The 22,016-nt window shown below is 37.0% G+C and overlaps 1 protein-coding gene across 23 annotated transcripts in view; it reads left to right on the top strand.

The window, feature by feature from the left end:
* The window catches only part of LOC119082140 (septin-7-like), an 81,551-nt gene that overhangs the window by 39,209 nt on the left and 20,326 nt on the right, over positions 1 to 22,016 (top strand). For 4 of the 23 annotated variants that reach the window (XR_005088583.1, XM_037191524.1, XM_037191522.1 and 1 more), the window contains exons 1-4: positions 2,752 to 2,894; positions 8,691 to 9,438; positions 12,740 to 12,886; positions 20,947 to 21,057. Coding sequence is in view for 17 of the 23 variants with exons in the window: in XM_037191524.1 (XP_037047419.1) it covers positions 9,163 to 9,438; positions 12,740 to 12,886; positions 20,947 to 21,057 (534 nt within the window). In the remaining 6 variants the exon portion in view is untranslated. Of the gene's footprint in view, positions 1 to 2,750; positions 3,039 to 8,690; positions 9,439 to 12,739; positions 12,887 to 20,946; positions 21,058 to 22,016 lie in introns of those variants that run through there. The other 19 variants (XM_037191538.1, XM_037191536.1, XM_037191533.1 and 16 more) reach the window with 14 other exon arrangements.

Here is a 22,016-nt window from a genome sequence, read left to right as displayed (position 1 = left end):
GACTTGAAGTCGTTCAGAGTTTCTTCAATTCGATCATTTATTCAGATGTTACTTTTTTTAGGAAATCATTAATCATCGAACCGATCTAGTACTTCACGAACTTAATTCTGATAAAACATTTATTCTCATTGACACTTAGTCCTTTTGATGCTTTAGATCTTTGACCTGCAGAAAATTTTCACATTAAAAAACCACGTCATTATGCGTCGTCGTCCACTTAATGTCAAAGTACAATAGATTTCATAATTTTTTTCTCGGTGTGTATGGGACTAAATCTACCTTGCCCGTTTCTCTTCTGTATACTCATTGAAGAGTATAACCTGTAGAGGCGTCACATTTTTTTATAGTACTTCATTCTTACTGGACTATTTTTTTGTGAAACAACTTCACATTGATTCATTCCTATGAAATGTCACAGCAGTGAAGTTGGTTCACATAAAAATAAGCGCAGTGACAGCAGTAATTTTATGACAGAATGTACTAAAATATGGGAAAACTCTATTACATTTCTTCTTAGTTTCTAAACATCACTCTCCTATTGTTGAACACGGGATTGAAAGAAATGCAAACAGTCCTCACACCAGACATACTTTATGAATGATCCCTTAGATACCTTAGATTGAAAATATTTCAATATTGCCTACAAACTTTCAATAAAATCAAAGGAATTCAAGTTTTTTGTCTCTTAGAATTTCACAAGAGCAAGCATTCGGCAAGCTGTTACCTTCACGACATTTTTCGGTCCTTCCTCAGATCAATTAGAGTGGTCATGAGAACAACAGCGGTTTTTATAATAAATTAACTTCGAAAGTATCAGCAGCTTGATAAAGCGCGAAGAGAATGAGTATATTCGCTCACTCATGCGTTGTATTCGTTGTATTCGAAATAACTGAATTTCTGTCTCGTCTTCCAGTTAATTTGATTAGAAATTTCTCAGATCTAATTTAGTGTTATCGATAGTTCACTCAAGCGATTTAGTATGAAAGAAGTATCCGTTCCTAGTAAGTGGACTGAGCTTAAAAACAAAATTCATCTAACTTCATCCCTCCCGTATTTTACGCTACATTCACACGTAAATTCTAATACAAATTTGATTCTTATAAGAGCGGTGAGTGCGAGTGTTTTATACTACATGTATGATGCGTTTGAACTGTATATAAATACAAAAAACATTTCTGATAAATGATATTCCATCGAATAAAGCAAAATAAACAAATATTCAAACCACACTGATAACTGGTGTGTGTTGTGTAGCTGGAACTCTATATCAGTGCACAGAGTGGTGAAATTGTTGAGTTAAACTCACAAGTATTGCCATTGATGTAAAATTTACCTTCATCTTTTTAGGTGTGGTGTTCTAGGTTACAGGGTGACACGTGAAAAGGAGATTTTTTTTTCGTTTTGTTTTTTATTGTCATCGTTGAAATTATGTGCAACTTCGTTCAACTTTTCGACTATAAATAATATGCACAACGCCACACCTCTGATTTCAGTGGAATGTAGCTGATGTTCCTTTTAGTGGAAGTCCATATAACACGACATTCGAGAACTGTATAGATTGTTCCAGTTCGAACAGTTCGCACCGTTTTCGTACAACTGAGGCTGCGGACCACAATTGTGTTATAATGAACTGGAACACTCTATGTGACAACACCATCAAATCAGCACATTCATTTTCTCGAAGGGTGAAGCACTTCTTCGACAAAATGGACTAGATCGTCCATCTCGAACTTGAAGTACTTTAGTCCATATAATACAGAGAAATGATAAGTTGGTACGCATTTGGCTATTAAACTAACTCCTTTCACTCGTGTGGAAGAATCAAAAATGCAAATTCTTTTCTTGAATTTATTGGAAAGCCGTAACGAGACATTGAAACAAAATTGCTCAAATTTATTGTTGATTGAAGATCCTGTGTAGTTTCAAAACGATGCGTTCAGGACGTTTGGAATGCCTAAAAATACCCCCCAGCTGAAATGCCTCTAAACATTAATCTAATAAAATCCAACAAAACAACAAACGCTTCCCTTACCCATGGTTTGAGTGAAGCTAACGTACAGACAAATAATAAACTGTTTCGACCTCGAATAACAACGGCGGTCTCAGACTAGCGTGGTCTAGCCTTCTTCAGTCGTTTCCGTTGCGTTCTTCCCGAGACAGCAGTAAATTTTCGGTGTTGCATTTGGTCCGTTGCCAAATCGCAACCTATGGAAGAGGAGCGTGCGAGAGAATTTCATTCAAAATTGGTCAAATTCTCTCTCATAGATGCCATCCGTCATTCACATATTCCTTCTATCTCGCCATATGCGTACCAACTTAGAATTTCTCTGATGTAATCCCATAAGATTTAGACCATTCGGTCCAATAAGAGCGGAACCCATGTGTATTCTGACAGTTTTAACTGATGTGTGGGGTGCTCGTAGTTGCTAAAGTAACTAAAGTAATGATAAAAGTACTTGACATTACGTAGAGAGAAAGAGTGAGAGAGATGACACCTTCCCGATTTTTTAATGCAAATTCTCTCCCATAGAACCAAGCTGTCAATGTTCATTCTACCCCATGCGGCGTTGATTACTTAGCATTAGTCTGTTTGTACAAAACTACTTTAGCAATCGTACCAAACGTACTCTATGCAAAATCATACTTCATGACTGTCACTACGAGTCCTACGAGTAGCATATATGTTAAGCGAAAAATCACAAAAATAATGACGGTGCACCCTGTAGCAAAATACACAACAGAGAAGGAGAAGAAATACACACACACACACAAGGGAAAAAAACTCCTCTTCGTCTGACATCGGTCAACACTATACAAAAATCATATTCAGTGCAAGCATTTATTTGACATGGTGCGGACGTTTATGCATTTACCATCGAGTGAATTAGTAACGAGTAAATCAAAATATTTATTCATTAAAATTAGAGAAATAAAGTGATTTGTGTAACGCATTGAATGTGCAAACTATCCAGTGCAAATACGAATGTTATCAGTTCTGTCGGAATAAATACGCTTCGAGTGAACATACTGTTTGTGAAGTGCGGATATCGTTTTTTTTTTCTTCTTTTCATTTCGTTTTTGTATTGTGTGGTCTTGTATGCGTATCTTGAACACTGTTCGGTGTATGACACAAAAACCCGCCGGTCTCTGTAATCTTTGCGAGCGCATTTGTAGCTAAAATCCGTTCCTTTGTGATAATCAGAAAAGCTTTCCGAGGTAGTTGTTTACAGTCAACCAGCGAAAAGTTGTTGCAATGCATTTCGTTCGATTTGGCTGAAACAAAATGACTCATTTGATTCGCCTTGAACGGAGAGCCGTGGTAATTTTCGGGTGGTTACATTCATATATATATTCGATTGTGTGTTGTATGTGCAAAATATCGATTTTTGAATTTTCTTCCCTTCGGTGGGTAATGTGTTTTAATACAGGAATTTTCCCTCCCCAAAAAAAACATTTTTTTTATGATATTTCCCATTTGGAAGTAATGTCTTTTCGGCTGGCAGAGAAAACTTGGCTATAAAATGTGACGGTACTCGCTCGGGAAAACGTTTATACATCGAGGGTGGGGATCTGTATGTTCTTTTCCCTTCGCATTATCAATCTATCAAATGTCCAATTTATTAAAATTTACTTCAACCTCCACCCACATCGCACAAATTTCTGGCTGAGAAAATGAAATTCCAAAATCTGATTTTCCCAAACATTGTTTTCGATTGTGAAATTTTTATTGGTTTCGATTTGTTTGCACGGCGATAACATGGCACACATGCGGATAAGGACTGTGTTTTGTTCTTCATTTTAACCAATTTTTTTTTCGATTCTGCTTTTGCATTCCATTCCAACTGAAATGTATATTCTACTCTGTGCACAATGTTGGAATTTAGGGTGGGTCGGGTATCAGTCTATGTGTGGCATCATCAGTTATGCATTCTTATCAATTCCGGAAAAAAATTGTTTCCATTTCATCGGTTCCAGTTGAGAAGGTCAGAAGTTTTTATTTGGTTGTTGGTCGTCTAGACACGACCCATTTTCATATCAAAATTTTAATGGCAGAGAATGAATGGAATTGAATTCCAGCTGTTTTCAAACTCCGATAAAGCGGATGCGTTGTAGGGATCGAAAATTCTTCCAAGGCGGAAATGTATGTCAGTTCAGTGTGTCGATGGAATAGGGCTGGTAGAGTTTCTTTGTATGTGTAGGTGAGTAGGTGACTGAAGAAAGGATTGAAAAATTTCGAGAATGATACCGAGCGACACATTGAATGCCCCAGTTTTATTAGAGATGAGTCAGTGTGCTCTCCCAGCAAATGTTTCAGTAAATTTGTATGAATGTTCTTAGGGTGCTCATGCTCAATTTGGAAAATTCAAATCCTTTAGGTAATACTAGTACAGTGAACCCTAACTGTACACAGCGACGCGAAAGAGGCATAATTCAAAATGTTCCTTACTGTCAAATTTGACAGCTTTTAACAAAAGAATAATTTGAATTAGGTCTCCTTCGCGTCACCATAAGTAGCTAGAGTAAGCCAGCAATGTGAGAATGACTCGATACAGATTTTGTAAAAGAAAATTGTTCTAGAGTTGCAGGGCCGGACCGGCTATCAAAACGAGCTCCTGTGAAACGTAGAAAAAGGAGCGAAGGGCGAAGAAACGGCACCAAAAAGCTCTATTGAAGGGCGATAATATAGTAAATTCAATAAAATTACTGAAGGTGTGCACTTGTGATTTTCCAAGTCGCCTCACACGGCCAGTACGAGCCTGCAGAGTTCCTCTTCCAGCAATCAATTCGTGTCAACCTCTTTCACACGGTACAACGCGTACAGATATTACGCGTGTACCAAAACCATTTAGATTACTAGCAACAGCGATTAATAGCTGAACTTAATGTTAATTGCATTTCCTGCATTGAGATGCAACGCGGAGACAATATTTCTTGAAATAAAAATTTATTTTCCTTTTCGTTGATTTCTTAAAATAAAATCATCTCAAACATCCATATGTGCACTTACGTTGCGCCGTGTTAACATATAACCAGATCTCTTGCTCTTTCTCTCTCCATCTCTCCCAATCTCCATAATACTGTTCAACCAAAAAACCAAACCCCAAGTCAATGCATGTTTTTTAACATCTTCAGTAATACGATGATTCTCATATGCAGTCGTTTATATCTCTTGAAACCTAAACACATAAACGAAAAATAAACAAAATGAAATTTACAACCTACCACATTAAAACCATTAACGAACTCCCATTGTACACACAGAAGAAAAAAATTGTAATGCGAAAACCTCATCGTATTCATTTTAATACGTCCCAACAACGCTGGTTGTAAATAATAAATTTAAAAAAAAAATCCCAACCGTATGCCACTATCGGAGTCGTGCGTTCCCAATGAAGACACAATTCAAATCCTGAAGTGATATACTTCACTTTCCAGCTAATACTTTTGTTGTAAGCCATTCACTGCACACAAATTTTTCTTTAGTTCGTATTGTAACGTATATACACGGTCCTTGTCAGTACGTTGCTGCATATTCATTATGTGCTTGACATTTTAGGTGACATCAGTGTCGTTATCATTTTCTTCATCGCTCTCATTCTCTGTTTTACATACGGGGAAAATGTTGTTGTTAAGAGTGTTTTTACTCTCCAAAGACGAAGAAGTGTGGCAGAATCGTTCGAAATATTGCTCTTGAACGGGGTATCTCGTAAGGGTGGAATTTTTTTCTTTTCTTTTTTTTTTAATTTTACGATGCATGACTGAGTCATACCATTTCCATTAGCAAACGAACTGAACTGACACACATTCCGGCCAGAGCTGCTTTTTTTTTCCTTCCTTTCGTTGTATTTTAATATGAATGTCGCTCTGTAACCAAGGGGGTTGTTGACAAAGAGGTCTAGTGAGTTAATGAAGGCGCACGATTGAGTCCAACAATTTTATTTTTATTTTTTTACTTTAGGGGATTTGATTTGAAAGTAAAGTGAACGAAACGGTTGTTCATTTTTACGACTGTGAAATGTGGGGCGTTGCTAATTCAATTTTTATTAAATTTGTTGAACAGAAGAACAACACTATTCAAAGTGTATGCGTGACGCTTTCATATAATTTAATTAACAAAATTTACTGCCGTTTCGCATACAAAACAATTCTGAGAATTAGGGGAGGCAATTATTTCTCGCTCAGTTCTGGTCAACGAAGGTGTGAATTCCTTTACCTCAAATTTCACTTGCAAATGTTTTTGATTTGTCTGGTTGGTACGATCGGTTTCCGTCTCTTGTGTTCCATTGTTTTTAGTCCCCTTCATTAAGCAAATCAATTAAATCTTCCCGTCCTAGCCTAGCTAATGACCTACATCCAATACGGTCGACCTTATGCTTAAAGTAACTCGTGGACCTATACAACGTGACTTCTTAACGTCTTATCTCTCAGAAGACGGTACATATTTCAGGCATTCCTATGATGTAGAATCCAGTTTGCTCACATCACCATAGCTACAGTTTAAGAAGAGTCCCATATTCGTCAAATAATTATTCAGGCGCACCAGCTATCACTTTTTGATGGTACTTTTAAACGTCTCATCTCGACTCATACAGGCGACGTCAATGAAATTTAGACATGAATTTACTTCAGCTATTTATCAGCTCTTTCGAACAATACTACTCATACGGCTGATACTGGCCCTACACACAGTGACGTAAGTCTCGAATTTATTTTGTTATTCTGTCAAATTTGACGTTTATAACAAAAGAAATTCGATTCGTACGGCGCCGTGTGTAACCACACTTCCACGCACGAGCGTAGTAGTGGTCAGACCATATAAAGACGTATAACCAGCTGAAAACTAGCTGAAGCAAAATCATGTCTAAATTTCACTGACGTTCACCTTTCGCTCGAGTAAATTCAGCGCCAATTTTGAATGAGAACTCAGTTAAAATTTCAGTCAAATGATTGACCAGAGACCAGAGAGATGCTCGAATATCGCTCTGTAAAGGCAACAAACTTTTGTGTTCTTATTTACATTCCACAAATTTGACATTTCATTCAAAAAAATTTGGCGCCAAATTTGAATTTGAAGTTAGCACAATTGAAATTCCATTCAAATTTCGAAATTGTTTAAGTTTACCACAACCGAGACTTCTGCAACGCTAAAAGTGTAACTTGAAACGTCTCTCAATCCAAGCACTCATCAATCAATTATTTAAACAAATAATCATGCCCAACCGTTACCACACAACGACAACTTCCATATTGATCACACAAATGCTCGTAAATGAGTTTGCATTTGGCAAACGAACAACCAATTCAAAATCTCTATTGAATTCTCAATCAAAACAAACAAAAACGCCGCCTTGTTTTTTTTTCGGCTTATTATTTCATTAAAACAATCAATAATCACTCTTCCATTTAAATGGAAATGAATAAAACTACTGGAGCACATCCATACATTGTAATAGAGCGATAAAAGGCCATGCTTTTATACATGCAATGCGCGTTGGTATCGATTGAAATGATTGAATCTCGAAACTGTAGTCTGTTGAACATATCAAGAGGAATTAGTAAAATTATCGTCGACTCTAAACTGTCGTCTCCGACAGATCACATATAACTCTATCGTCCCGAAAACGACACACGGTCAATTACTAATTTCAATTAATATTCAACCGAAACCGCCGCATAATGCTTTCGCTCATACTATCGACAATTGTGTATGCCTGCACTCGTAAGCGCATTCATTTCTTTGTTTGAGAACGAAAGTAATTTGTCGAATAGACGGGAATTCGTTATCATAACACTCGACCGAGTTCATCAGCAATAATGTGTAGCCTATGTAATATAAGAGTTAAACTATGTTTGCGTATACCCGCCGAGAGTGGCTGTTCGGGGATCGTGGTGTGGTTGTTTCCCACTTGTTTGATAAAGTTGCAATCGCTCGATTTTTAATGTTTGAATGAGTTTGTGTCAATAAGCTGTTTAAATTTCATGTTTACAATACTGGCCTGAGATAAAAAACAGGAGTCGGTCCAAGCTTCTTTTCTGGGCTACAGGGTCACCAGCACCATATGTCCATCGCTTCGAGTGTTACTTAATGTTTAAGTCTCTGCATTGACTCTGCTCAAATGGTGTTAAAATCTTCAAGTCAATGCGAGAATTTGCAGGCTCGGAATAGCATTTACAGCTCCCTGGGCAATGAACCTCACAAAATAATTTGTAACGAGACCTTTACAGTCATGTTTCAAATTGTTTTAATGCCTCAATTTCTCAGCGCCCTTCATTCTCCCAGCGACAAGGTGCCCATGGGCTAAGCCAGTCCTGAGTTTCAATATGTGCAAACTCAGTAACAGCTCTACCTACCCCAAAAGAATTTTGGATTGGAAGATCTTTACTCGTCATATTTATATGTCCTCGTCATTCCTCTTTTACCTAGACTCAATTCATTTATTTAAATCACTAAGTCAACTCTGTGCATTCGAACTCACGGATTATATACGCCCAGGGGCCCAGGCCAGTTCAACGACTCAACGTCTGTCTTAACCATTCTTCGAAACGCTATAAGATCGGCACAGTAAACGATGCTCAAAATAAGCGATACAATACGATACATTGTGTTCACAACACAGTTCCTATTTATTCCCACCACTTGAAAACAAGCATGTCATTTTACGACGAATAATTTTCATTTTCATTCCAAGATTTATCAACAAGAAATGCGCTTGTGTTTCCATTCTATCAGTGAACGATTGCTGAACGTTTTCAATTAAACGAGTATACCTCCGAGTGTCTGGAACAGTATGAGAAACACATTCACATGAAACAGAAAAATAAATTAAATTAAAAGTTCAATTTTAAATGAAAGAACTTCGTTTTAAAATAAATAAATAAATAAGAAACCGCAGTGCATCTCGTAGAGCGGTCTGTGTGTGCATAAGAAACGATAAATAATTGTCCACAAATGCTAATCCAGCTGTGAATTAATTGGAATCAACGAATTAAGAATTTGATTCAATGCAAAAAGTTTAGTGATTCGTCATTAACAACAAATCGGTTGTTCATGCCAACTCTGCCGTAAAAGTGACCAAATGCTATGCAAAGCATCTCGACAAAAGAACTGATTTCGAATTAAAAGTTAATTTAAGAAACAAAGGAGAAAATTCCGTAAAAATAATGAGTGCACCTGCTTCACATCAAACACAAGGACCACCAGTTCCGCCAGCCAAACCCGTACTGTCATCGCCCGGCGCGTATATGGCAAATTTTACATCGTCAGCCACAACACCAACGGCTGGTATTCACGGAGTGAATAAAGTCCACGAGAAGCCGGCTATTGCTGCACGACCCATTCCACCGCCAACATTGCCAAAGTATTCATCTAGTTTTAGTAAGGTCGACCGAGATCGCAACGAATTCGCTGGCAAAATTGATAGAGCTGAACGGGAGAAGGTACATTATTCTCGTCTGACAATGTGAACGTCCATATGTTGTGGGGGAGTTTGTTGTTGTTCCTAATTTTTGGGGTTTTTCAATTCTGTTCAAGTGGTTTATGTTTAAAACAATTTTCTATTTCATTTAGGCATTTTATAGTTTAAACAGAACTAGCAACGCTTAGAGATCATGCATTTTATAGCTTTAATAGTCTTGTTGAATTGAATCAAAAAAATGGAAGAAATTCTGTGTAGCTTCTCAAAGGTTTCCACGGCTTTGTGTTTACGAAAAAGTTTTATTTCTCTTCACTAATTTACAAAGACCAATCATAGACACACGCGTTAGCATAGCGCGCCCGTGACCCAATTTTTCTTGAGCTCAATTTTAAACAACTTTTGTGGTCGCCAATTATACCAACAACAATATCAATCACCGAGAGAAATCAAATCTCTGAGAGAATTTAGATCTCTTATCTGGCACTCCAAGTGAAATTACTTTTGTTACTATCAAATGCTCACTTGTTGATGTATGAAAAGGTGATACTTTTACTGACAAATAAAAAAATTGTCATCCAGCAACTACAACAGTCATTAAATCTTCTACTTCAATTGTTAAATGCAACACCCAGCAGAATATTTGATGGTGAATCTATTACTTCACCAGTTTTAACATTCACTTTCCTGTACAATAGTCATTAAATCTTCTACTTTAATTGTTAAATGCAACACCCAGCAGAATATTTGATGGTGAATCTATTACTTCACCAGTTTTAACATTCACTTTGCTGTACAAAAGAACACTAGACTGAGCTCATCACTTATTGTTGTAGTCATTGTTCTTGATAACAGATAACAGGATTACCCGAGATCGATTCTTGCTGGAAAAAAGTCCGAAAACTTTTCCTATAAATTTTCAAAGTTTTTGGCAAGTTAAAGTACCTACATGAAATGCCACCAACATTCAATTCAAGCAAGACAACCACTTGAACTGCCAATAAAAAAGAAATTTTCCGTCGACTACACATTTCCGTTTGCATTCGAATGAAGTCATTAGGAGAACACTGTTTGCGGCATACTGAATTGTTTAGTCATTTAGGAATCTATCGATAATGCGAGATTATAATTTGCAAATTTATAATTTCCGTTTTTCATTCCTCGTTCACTTCATTCAGTTTCCATATTTGTGCACAATTGTTTCGCTTCGCATTTCAAAATCAATAATTTCATCTCTCGTTCAAATCATTTCACATTTCGTTACATTTTATTCATATTGCGCTGCATCGACTGCTGGTGACATATTTCCTGTGCATAGAACTGTACATTTTTAAGCACGTCACATTATCGGTTATTGTCACAGGTAAACACTTCCCATTCACACACATACCTCATACACCTCATAACGCTTCACCCACAACGACAATATTTATAGGTCAATAAAATGTGACGATTAATTTGCCGGCGTAAGGGGTTTTGTTTACCTGCAAAAAAATTATGCGAAAACTTGGTATGCTCAGTTGGGTGTAGTTAAGTGGACCTTAATTTATTGCGAATTAATGTGAGAAGACGACACTAAAATGAGTGTAACGTTTATGCGACAATTAAAACTATTTTATTATTCCAATGAATCAACACCCAACCCATTAGCCTCTATCACTCAGTCGTTGTGACTACAAGTTTCTCATCATTTTAACGACAAATTCAATTTAATTATAGTTAAGTACATAGTTGCCACTGTTTCGAACTGAGAGGTAAATGAGTGATCGAATATTTAATTCTTAAAAGACTTCAAAAATGGAACATCCCATCAAGGCATGCAGACAATATGACAAAGATACAACCAACGTATAGATGGTAGTCATATTCTTTTTCACGTACATCTCTAGTGAATTATAAGCGAAATGAAATTAAAAAAATTCTTATTCGCGTTCATCACCAAACGTTTGAGGTATTGTGGTTGTGGCACACAAGCTGATTTCCCTTGAATGACAAGTGCGAACATTGTGCTAGTTCCCTTAGATGGCCAATCCGGGCCCAATCCGGGTTAAAGAAATTTTCCGACAAGGTTCGACACAGAGGTGAAATTGAGATCGTAGAAAACTTTCCTAACCGGCTTGTAGAACACTCGGAAATAGTCAGAACGTGGCATGCTTTACAGTCTCTGTTGCACACATCAATGTTTCAGTACAAGTAGTATTTAAGATTGAAGAATCGACATGTTCAGAGTTTAAGTCTTGACTGCGTTACCTGTTGTAGCAATGACATGTGCAATGGAAATCCACTGAACTCGACTGCCTTGCCACTTTTGGACTTTAGCCAAGCGTACTACAAAACGATCGAGATAGTTTTGTATGAAGTGACTTTGACCAGTAACGTAACTTAGTCTCGGATGGTACTTAGCCAGATTTGCAGGAAAGATCTTTCAACATAAAATAAAGATTTGTCGCGGCAGTATGTTTCAAGATTCTTCAGCAAATGACAGTGAGATTAACTCTTTCGGATATCACAAAATTCTTCATCGATTAATGGGCCTGCAACTCTACTGTAGAGAGTGAATGCATTTTTGAGGCACAACCACAATGAACGTTGTCTTCGACACACCAAATGCCACCACTTCTTTTATGCGAGAAATGGTAATGATGCCTGAGGTTGTTGTAGTTCCTTTCTAACTATATTTTTATCCGATCGATTTGCATCATCTCTGATATTTTCCGCTCCAAATAATTTATAAATCGAGTGATGCAAAGCAATACACTGTACACCGTGATTAAGCCTCACACTCTCGTACACAAAAACTCGAACTCGGATAAAACCTTCGATTGCTTGCACCGTAAAACATTCAATAAAATCCATCGATAAGTCAACACCATTAATAATCTTATCGATTCGCTGTTATGATACGACTCACATAAATGTATTATATCGCGTCTGTTGATTACACGAATTCGACAAAAAGCTTAATTAACCGTAACACTAAACTGAATTCAATATTCACTCATGCACACACATTGTGTGTGTGTTTACGTCTCTAATATCGTTAAGATGAAAATAATTGTTTTTGTTCAATGAAATGTTATCCGAGGGGGATTGTGTTACGACAATAATATCAGCTACACACTCAGTACAGCCCATTTCTCTGAAAATAAATTCGTCATTGACCTTTAAGTGGACGGACGGTTTATTTCTCGAGAAAAATTGATATTTTATGTCGTCGTCAACGACAACTTGTCCGCTGAACATCTACCTACTCTGTACCCAATTTTTATGTTTCGTTTTTATAATTTTTTTTCTGTTTTTTATCATTTTTTTTCGACCATGGAAAGGATGGAATCGGCGGTTCGTATCGTTTGGCTAGCTTAGATCGGCTGGCAACGAGACAACGCATTCTGGAACAGAACGGCGGATTAGGTACATTGCCTGATAAAAACGGTACGAATGGTACTGAAACAAATGGTAGCATCACACATTCGGTAAGGATTGTTAAGATCATCAACAGATCATCTCGTGTGTGCTAACAGAAACGAACGAAGAAGAAGAAGAAAATTGATTTTTTTTTTTGGTTTTGTTTGTTGTGTGGATTTTTCGTTTTGCTCATTCATTTCATTTTATCATCCATTGCATGTTCACTTCAGCTTTTACTCGTTTGCTTTTGATTTGATAGGTTTGTGAGATCCATCTAATCTTCCTGCATTCTCCTCTTTGACCAGTTTTTTCCTCGCTTGACTGATTTGTGTTTTCTCACCGTTTTGCGCTTTCAATGATCGATAACATCACCAAATTCCGTTAGCTTGTCTCTCCCCTCTTGGCCTAACATCAAAATTCTCTTATTATGCTGACGGAAATTCGGGATGTTCTCAGGAATTTTTGAGTAAAATATGCTACGATGCTGCTGCTTGAATAAATTTATATTAAGAACTTATTACTTGTATATGTATGTCATTCTCTAGTAGAGAATCTCTACGCTTATGTAGCTGAAATAAGATAACCGATCGCAATTCAAGTGAATTGAAAATTGGCGATAATTTGAAGAATTTGTCACTCCTTGGAAGACATAGCCTCCGAGAGCTAATTTTTTTTAGAGTTGTCAATTAACCAGAGTTAGGATAAATTGTGATTTTTCAGTAAATTGCTTAGCTTTGTGTGTGGTTCACATTGCTTGCTGTTGCTTATTTGTGATTAACTCAAATTACTCTTAAAAACAAAAAATTAATTGATGTTAGCACACAGTGCGGTTGAATAAAGTTTGAATAGAATTTGAAAGGACTTTTGATATTCTGGATATTATTAGTCACACCTCAGAATAGATCAGTCCTGAGACTGGTGTACATACCCTTAAGGATTGTCTACTTTACACCAATCTCAGGTCTCGCACCTTCGGCTATTTCGAACCCCAAGTGCCTTAACGAGTTTTTGTCGAAAACAGGGAAATTTCTCTGATAGAAGTGAGAGTAGCGAACAAAGGATTTTTAATCTGGATTCCTGCTTCTCAATTAAAGAAGCCTTCCAAAACTCGAATCTATTTATCTATTACCCCTCAGTGCCTTGAACAAGGTTCTACAATTTTTTTTTGATTTTCACCGTTTCCCGAATGACGTTCAGTGCGAAAGGAGTCACGGCATCCAGGCTATTGTGTGAGTTCTGGAGAAGTTGTTGGGGTTACAATAGGTAGAGGTTGTGATTCGAATAGTAATGATACAAAAAATTAGTTTCATTGGTGTTAGGGAACCTGGTCTTATCTTATCTTAACGATTCAAGTTCAAAGATTCATTTCAAAGAAAATTGTCTTCCACCCATGAAGCGAAAATCGTCGTTTTTGAACTTGCACGAGTCTCCTCCAGCTACCCCTCACCAATGAGACCAATTATGTTTACCATTACTATTAGAATAAGTTCTCGAGCACTTACTCCGTAATCTAGGTGCTCTGAATACTGAATACTAGTGCACTGAATGGTTTAATTGAAAATCAAAAATTCTTACAGAACCCATCTCAAGACAAGGTAATTGAGGTAATTGATGATATGAAAAATAAAAACTTCAACCGCTTGTAGGGTAGGAGTGTTTCTTCTTTAGCGCCGAAAGAAAAAGGCTCAGAGTCGGTGTTGAATTTGAATATAGAGTTAGAATATGAGCGTATAGAGTTAGTATCCTACGATGTATCTCGACTGACGGGCTAGAGTGCTATAATTTTCGCAAAAAAAAAACGTTTTAAAGGTTCTCAGTTGAGACAAAATAAAAACTCAGCGAATCTTCTAACACTTTCGAATGTAGAAGTTAACTTCATAAAACATAATACCATTGAGAGTGTGGTAAAAACAAATTTGTAAATCGCTTCTAGAACGAAAAGTTATTATTCGAGTACGACTACGGCCGATAAGTTTACAGTTAAGGTCGATTGCGTTTCAATGCGGCTCTTTTTTCAAGTGCAAGGTATGTTCATTTTGAAATTATTACACCAAAATAATGAACATCTGCATTCTGTTATGCTACTTATATTCATACAAATGAGTGTGTCTGGAATTTTAAGTTCCATAAAATGCTTACATCCTATTCGACACTCTGATGCGTTCGTTATTTTCATTTGACTGTTGGTTGAAGTTTTTTTTTGATCTTTCAAATTTATGCTGAAAAAATTAATTTTCTTTCTAAAAAAATGTTTTGTTGCTACCGAAGAAACAACGAGAGCATTACAAAGAAATTCCATTGAACAGCATCTATTTGTGGACCACTGACTAATTCAACAGTATAAGTTGTTCGGGTTCGGCGTTATGACGATTGAAACAACAAACTGTTCAAACTGTTTGATACAGTCGGGATGTTGAATAGAATCAACAGACATTATCCGGTTTGTTGTCATCATCGGACGGAGGCGGTTACGGCATATTTAACACAGATGAGCTTTAACTTAAGAATGTGACTATATTTTCAGTGACGTTTCCAGAAGGTTGCCATTTTTCAAACAAAAAAGTTTTGTTTTTTAGAATAATTTCGAACATTTAGCAAGGACACATTCAGAAAACTGACAGATTCTGTATACTATTACTGAACTCAATTTGGTTAGCAAGAAATTCATGTGTTCGATTGTTTTCTTTGTTGGAGTTATACAATTAATATAACTCGTTCAAGTCGAACACTCAGATGTTCACACTTTGAACGTTTATTAGAGAAAGACTTGTTCTATGACAACTTGTTCTATGACAAAGGTGGTCAAGATGACAAAGGTGGTCAAGATGACAAAGGTGGTCAAGATGACAAAGATGGTCGAGATGACAAAGGTCGTCGATATGACAAAGGTGGTCGAGATGACAAAGGCGGTCGAGATGACAAAGGTCGTCGATATGACAAAGGTGGTCGAGATGACAAAGGTGGTCGAGATGACAAAGGTGGTCAAGATGACAAAGGAGGTCAAGATGACAAAGGTGGTCGAGATGAGAAAGGTGGTCGAGATGACAAAGGTGGTCGAGATGACAAAGGTGGTCGAGATGGCTAGCATTGGATTCATGTACGAGTTGTATGAATTGTATAACTCCAACATTCTTAAGTTCCTACAGTTCCACACTTCCATCAATAAATTGCATACTCACATGCTGTATACAAATCACAGTACATCGACCGATTGCGTACATGCATGAATGTCGGTCTAACCACTAACAAGGGTAGGCTATTAGTGTCAGCCGATACATTTCGGCTAAAGTTCCGATTGGTGTAAAAATTGGTATCCCAAATGATGAATGGAAAATTAAAGTTTCGTCGAATTTTCAACGTCTCTGGCACGATAGCCCCTTGATGAAAAGAAAATTATTTTTAAAATTCAATTCGTGATTTGGGACCAACACCTTCATAGTAGCATTTTCTAAGATGTGGTCCTGGTGGACCCTGGTAGACACAATAAATTTTCATCTTTCCGTACGTTTTCAATACCATTCAATCAATATAAGCACTCGGTAACTTGACATCGGTTTTGCAATGAATTGGATCGAAAAGGTAACAGTCGATTAAACGTTAGCTACGGGCACTCTTTTACTTAGGTAATTAACGCCAAATGAGTTTAAATGAGTTTTCATTGTGGTAATTAGCGTCGCAAAATTCACCAGAAAATCTAATTTCACTGGAAGTTTGAATTTGATAATGAAATTTGTAACTTAAATAAATGTTCACTCAGCGAAAACACTTGACACTAACAAGCCATTTCATTGGTAATACCATAGCACTACTCCTAGCATTAACATAAAAATTGTTTGGAAACAAGATGGCTGTGAGATAACATACCCTAAACATGCAAGTGTTAAAGCATAGCTCTATCAAAATTTGAAGGCTTTTCGACGTCTGTCAACGGAGTGTTAATGCTAGAAGCAATGCTATGGTAAAATAGTCGAATTTTCGCCTAAGTACAGAGTGACGACCTTTGTTAACTAAGAAATTTATTTAGATTTCTTGAGCATCTAGCCGTCGTATTGCTCCAGCTTTATATTAAAAATGTTCTTGAATTAACAGAAGTTGAGAAAATTATTTTTTTTTATTAAATTGAACCTACAAATCAAGTACTGTGGATGACCAAAAATGTTGTCCTCCGCAACTTTGTGTAGTCTTTTTAAATAAATTAAAATCAATTTATCATCACACGTAAACATTATACTCAACGTGCTTACATTTAAGGCAATGGCATTAAATATGCGAACTGCGAATACCTAGCACGCATTTATTGTGCAATTTCTTGTGGCATTTTATTTAAACAAAACAAAACAAAAAAGTTGCAACTCGGACAGTTTTGTGTATTGAATTACATTTTGAATTTTATATGCATTTTCTCATGTTGTTGAGTTACACGGTCATGGCTATGTGAATGTCTGCGTCATAAAATGTGCGAAGGTGAATTAATTATATTTTAATCCTGAAACAATTCGTCGATTCGTACGGTAAAACAACGTGTCGCTGTTAAGGGCACACCTGTTAGGACAACTTTTGCGTTTCATTGTTACAAATCGATTTTGTTTTAAAAATTGAATTTGAATTACTTCAATAATGCGCTGAATCGTCAGAGTTAAAACTCGGAAGATGCCGGACTAACCAGGTAATTCAAGTTCATGTGTCCATGGATTATACCTGGATTATTATCCGACATGAAACCTGACCAATTGGTTTGAAAATTAAACCTGACATTTGACCTGACATATCGAATAAAGCATACGGGCGAGGTAAAAATGCGGTATTTTGGTAACCTCGTTACCTCAAAAATTTGGTTACCGGGAAATCAAACCTTCGCCGGAAAACCACCGGGAAATGTATAGATTAGGAAGTCCGTTTTATGTTTTACGTACGATTATCGGTAAATTAGGCTACAGAGAGGAAAACATTATTTTCATTCCTGGAAGCTTAAGTCACGAAGAGTAACCGATTTTGGCGTTAAGTCTGACATGAAATGCTGGCTGCCAATTATTGGTAAAAATTCCGCAATTTTACGTTGTTGGGATCGACAATTATGCTACATCACAATTGACGATCTTTTGAAGGCAAAATTGTTCGTGTAGTTTCGAGTCGAAACTTTCGACTTTATACCATTTGTAGCTGACAATTTCGAAACACTTCCAGACAGTTGAAGTTATAGCAGTCAGAAGTCAATTTAAACGGCCTCATAGTCAATCCGAGCAACAAACTAATCGACTATAGCAACTTGGTACATTTAGAGACGAGTGATTTTCTTAGTCAACTTCAGCATCATTTGAGGCAAATTAGACAGTGCCGAACTGGGAACTAGGGCGTATCCCGAAGTGTATTTGCATTTTTAGCCCCGTACGAAGTACGAAGGGGCTTATAGGATTACGATGCCGTGTGTAATTGATGGAATTCGAAGCAGACGGTAAGGGCAAAGTGTTTGCCTATGTTCATAGATGACGAATCCGCAATAAAATTTTGGGCCGTCTGTCCGTCTGTCCGTCTGTCCGTCACGTCGATATCTTGAGTAAATCAAATCCGATTTCAAAAATTTTTTTTTCCGAGGCTAAGTTCGAAGATGGGCATATTCGGGTCTACCCTTCGTGAGTTAGGGCCACCTAAGTGATTTAAGGTCTTTTGGTGATATTTATGGCAAAATAAACGATGGAAATGTAAATGACACAACAAATGATAGGTATTGTCAATACCAATCCAGGAAAAAAAAGTTTTTTAAAATCGGGTGAGTGGACCGTGAGTAAAGGCCTTAGAAGTGAAAAGCTACTAGGGCCCCATGTGTATTTTACATAGAACTCAAGTAAATTTAATCCGTTTTTCGTAATTTTTGTTTCATTTGGAAGGTAATCGAACGCCGAATAGAAAGTTGTTGAAAAAAAAAATAAATTTGGGTCCTTGGACTAAGGCCACTACTAGGGCCCTATGTGTATTTTACATATAACTCGAGCAAATTTCATCCGTTTTTCGTAATTTTTGTTTCCTTTGGAAGGTAATCAAAGGCCGAATAGAATGTTGTTGAAAAAAAAATTAAATTTGGGTCCTTGGACTAAGGCCGCTACTAGGGCCCTATGTGTAATTTACATATAACTCGAGCAAATTTCATCCGTTTTCGTAATTTTTGTTTCATTTGGAAGGTAATCAAAGGCCGAATAGAATGTTGTTGAAAAAAATTAAATTTGGGTCCTTGGACTAAGGCCACTACTAGGGCCCTATGTGTATTTTAAATATAACTCGAGTAAATTTCATTCGTTTTTCGTAATTTTTGTTTGATTTGGAAGGTAATCAAAGGCCGAATAAAGTTGTTGAAAAAAAATTTAAATTTGGGTCCTTGGACTAAGGCCCCTACTAGGGCCCTATGTGTATTTTACATATAACTCGAGTAAATTTCATCCGTTTTTCGTAATTTTTGTTTGATTTGGAAGGTAATCAAAGGCCGAATAGAATGTTGTTGAAAAAAAATTAAATTTGGGTCCTTGGACTAAGGCCCCTACTAGGGCCCTATGTGTATTTTACATATAACTCGAGTAAATTTCATCCGTTTTTCGTAATTTTTGTTTGATTTGGAAGGTAATCAAAGGCCGAATAGAATGTAGTTAAAAAAAAATTAAATTTGGATCCTCGGACTGAGGCCGATACTAGGCCCTATGTGTATTTATACTCAATAAATTAAAATTTTAGGGCTATTTGAAACTTTTGTTTTATTTGAAAGGAACGTCGTACGGGGCTTCGTAATTGCGCTATGCACAATTTCTAAGATGTACACATTACATAATAATTTTACTTTAACTACTTTAACCGGCGCATAGGCTTACGGTCAAAGTAGGGTGACAGACGCACTAGGGTCACGTACGCAATAGATATACGGGTTTGTACGGGGCTCAGTCGCAGCAAACGCTCCGACTGTTCTGATGGCTCGTTTTAATGAAAAATTTGAATTGATCGGCCTTTTTCAAATTTTATGAGAGTTCGGTTTCCCGAAGGGTCTTTAGGTACCCAATTTGACCCTGCTAAGGAAAATGAGCTCTTGTAGTGAATTCTAGGTAGCTGCCAAACAGAGTACTATTTTGTATGAAATTGGTGTTTTAGAGTGTTTTAGAGTGTTTTACACTGTCAAGTTTCAGTACCCTATTTAGAGTACCACTCATGATTGGATTGCTTGTAAGCAACTTTCCAGAACACCTGTGGCAATTTAACTGGCGTTTCTAAAAGACTTTCAGTGTTAACTAACTCACTATGGGATCAAGACGGCATTTAAAACTCATAAAACATCTGACAGGGTTTGTGTTCATACAACTCGACAGTTCGAATGAAGACGATCCAAACAAATCCGATTTAAATCTAATAATTTGCAAGCGAATCCAATTAATCATTGGTTAATGGGCAACCTCGACGAATTTACATACAATAAAAGATCATGTCTCGGCCGAAGATAAATCGAATTTTGTATCGAGAGAGCGAGCAAAAAATAAAATAAAAATTTCTTTAAGCAAATGAACAACAAAACAAAACAAACCAATCGCTGCCAGGTAATTAAGTTCTGTTTTGTACGAAATAAAAATGTAATTTCGTTCGAGACAACAAGTAAATAGAGTTTGTAATAAGCCGATATACTAAGCCGTTATGCCCGCATCGAAATGCGTAAAATTGACCTTATTTGTAGCGAAGAAATTTACATTTTTGTTTGCATCTTCACAGCCTAATATTCTATAGAATTCAACAAAAACAAAAAATTCAACAGCCGTCGAAAATTAGTAATTATAAAGCTTAACATAATTGTAAGGAAACCGTCACAAAAAGAGGTGCCAATTAACGCCTCCTCATCACATTTCTTTGCTAATAAAAAAAGCAACAGGCACGCGCTCACTGTATCTCCCATTTTCGTTTTGTGTTTTGTTTTTTTAAAGAAATCGAGTTACTAATTATTTGCTTCTCACATTGCAATTTCTTTTCTTTATTTTTTTTCCTGTAAATGAATTGTTATGCCGGCACGTTTAACACTATAATCCTTAACGCCACACACACACACACACCATAGGAATTTTCGTTATTATTTATTTTTCGTTTTTTTTCTGTTTTTTTATTTCAGTTACAAGCTAAAAGGGAAATGTTCTTCAAATCGGACTCCCAACAGAGTCCATCCGGACCACCACCGAATCCTCCATCGGTTAATAATCATGTGAGTGCGTCCAATACACAAGTAAGTTTTCATTTTTTGTTATACACAAAATGAGGTATATGTCGTCAGCGCCCCCACCTTTTTGGGCTGGGGTTTTCGTTGCTGATTATTATGAGCTAGGTTTTGTGCTTTCGAATGATGCTACCCAAAAGTTCTGTGCTGCTCAGGCACCCGAGCACAAAACTACTTTCTATTCAAAACATGTCACTTTGTATGGTAGACCCCTAACATATCAACTGCACCCAAAACACAATTCTAGGACTAAAATGTACACATTATGTGCTGACAATATCACCACACCAATAGTTTAGTGCTGCCACCTGTGTCCAGCACAAAACTACTTTCTGCTCAAAACATGTCACTTTGTATGGGAGACCCCTAATATATCAACTTTATTCAAAATACAATTGCAGGACTGAAATCTATACATTATGTGCTGACGATATCACCCCACAAATAGTTTAGTGCTGCCACCTGTGCCCAGCACAAAACTACTTTCTGGTCAAAACATGTCACTTTGTATGGGAGACCCCTAATATATCAACTTTATTCAAAATACAATTGCAGGACTGAAATCTATACATTATGTGCTGACGATATCACCCCACCAATAGTTTAGTGCTGCCACCTGTGCCCAGCACAAAACTACTTTCTGGTCAAAACATGTCACTTTGCATGCATGGTAGACCCCTCACAATTCTCAGAGTTTGTCTTGCATGCAACAGAATTCTTGCACAATAGCCTGAGTCCATTGTGCATGTACCAAGAGGCTTGCACAATAGTCACAGTTCATTGTGCATGCATCACGATGCTTGCACAATAGTCAGAGTTCATTGTGCATGTGACAAAATGCTTGCACAATAGTCAGAGTTCATTGTGCATGCATCACGATGCTTGCACAATAGTCAGAGTTCATTGTGCATGTGACAAAATGCTTGCACAATAGTCAGAGTTCATTGTGCATGCATCTTGATGCTTGC

This window comes from Bradysia coprophila, unplaced genomic scaffold, assembly GCF_014529535.1.
Source record: "Bradysia coprophila strain Holo2 unplaced genomic scaffold, BU_Bcop_v1 contig_390, whole genome shotgun sequence".
Lineage (NCBI taxonomy): Eukaryota > Metazoa > Arthropoda > Insecta > Diptera > Sciaridae > Bradysia > Bradysia coprophila.
Note: the sequence above shows the minus strand (reverse complement) of the source record. Positions and strands in the feature narration are given on the sequence as shown.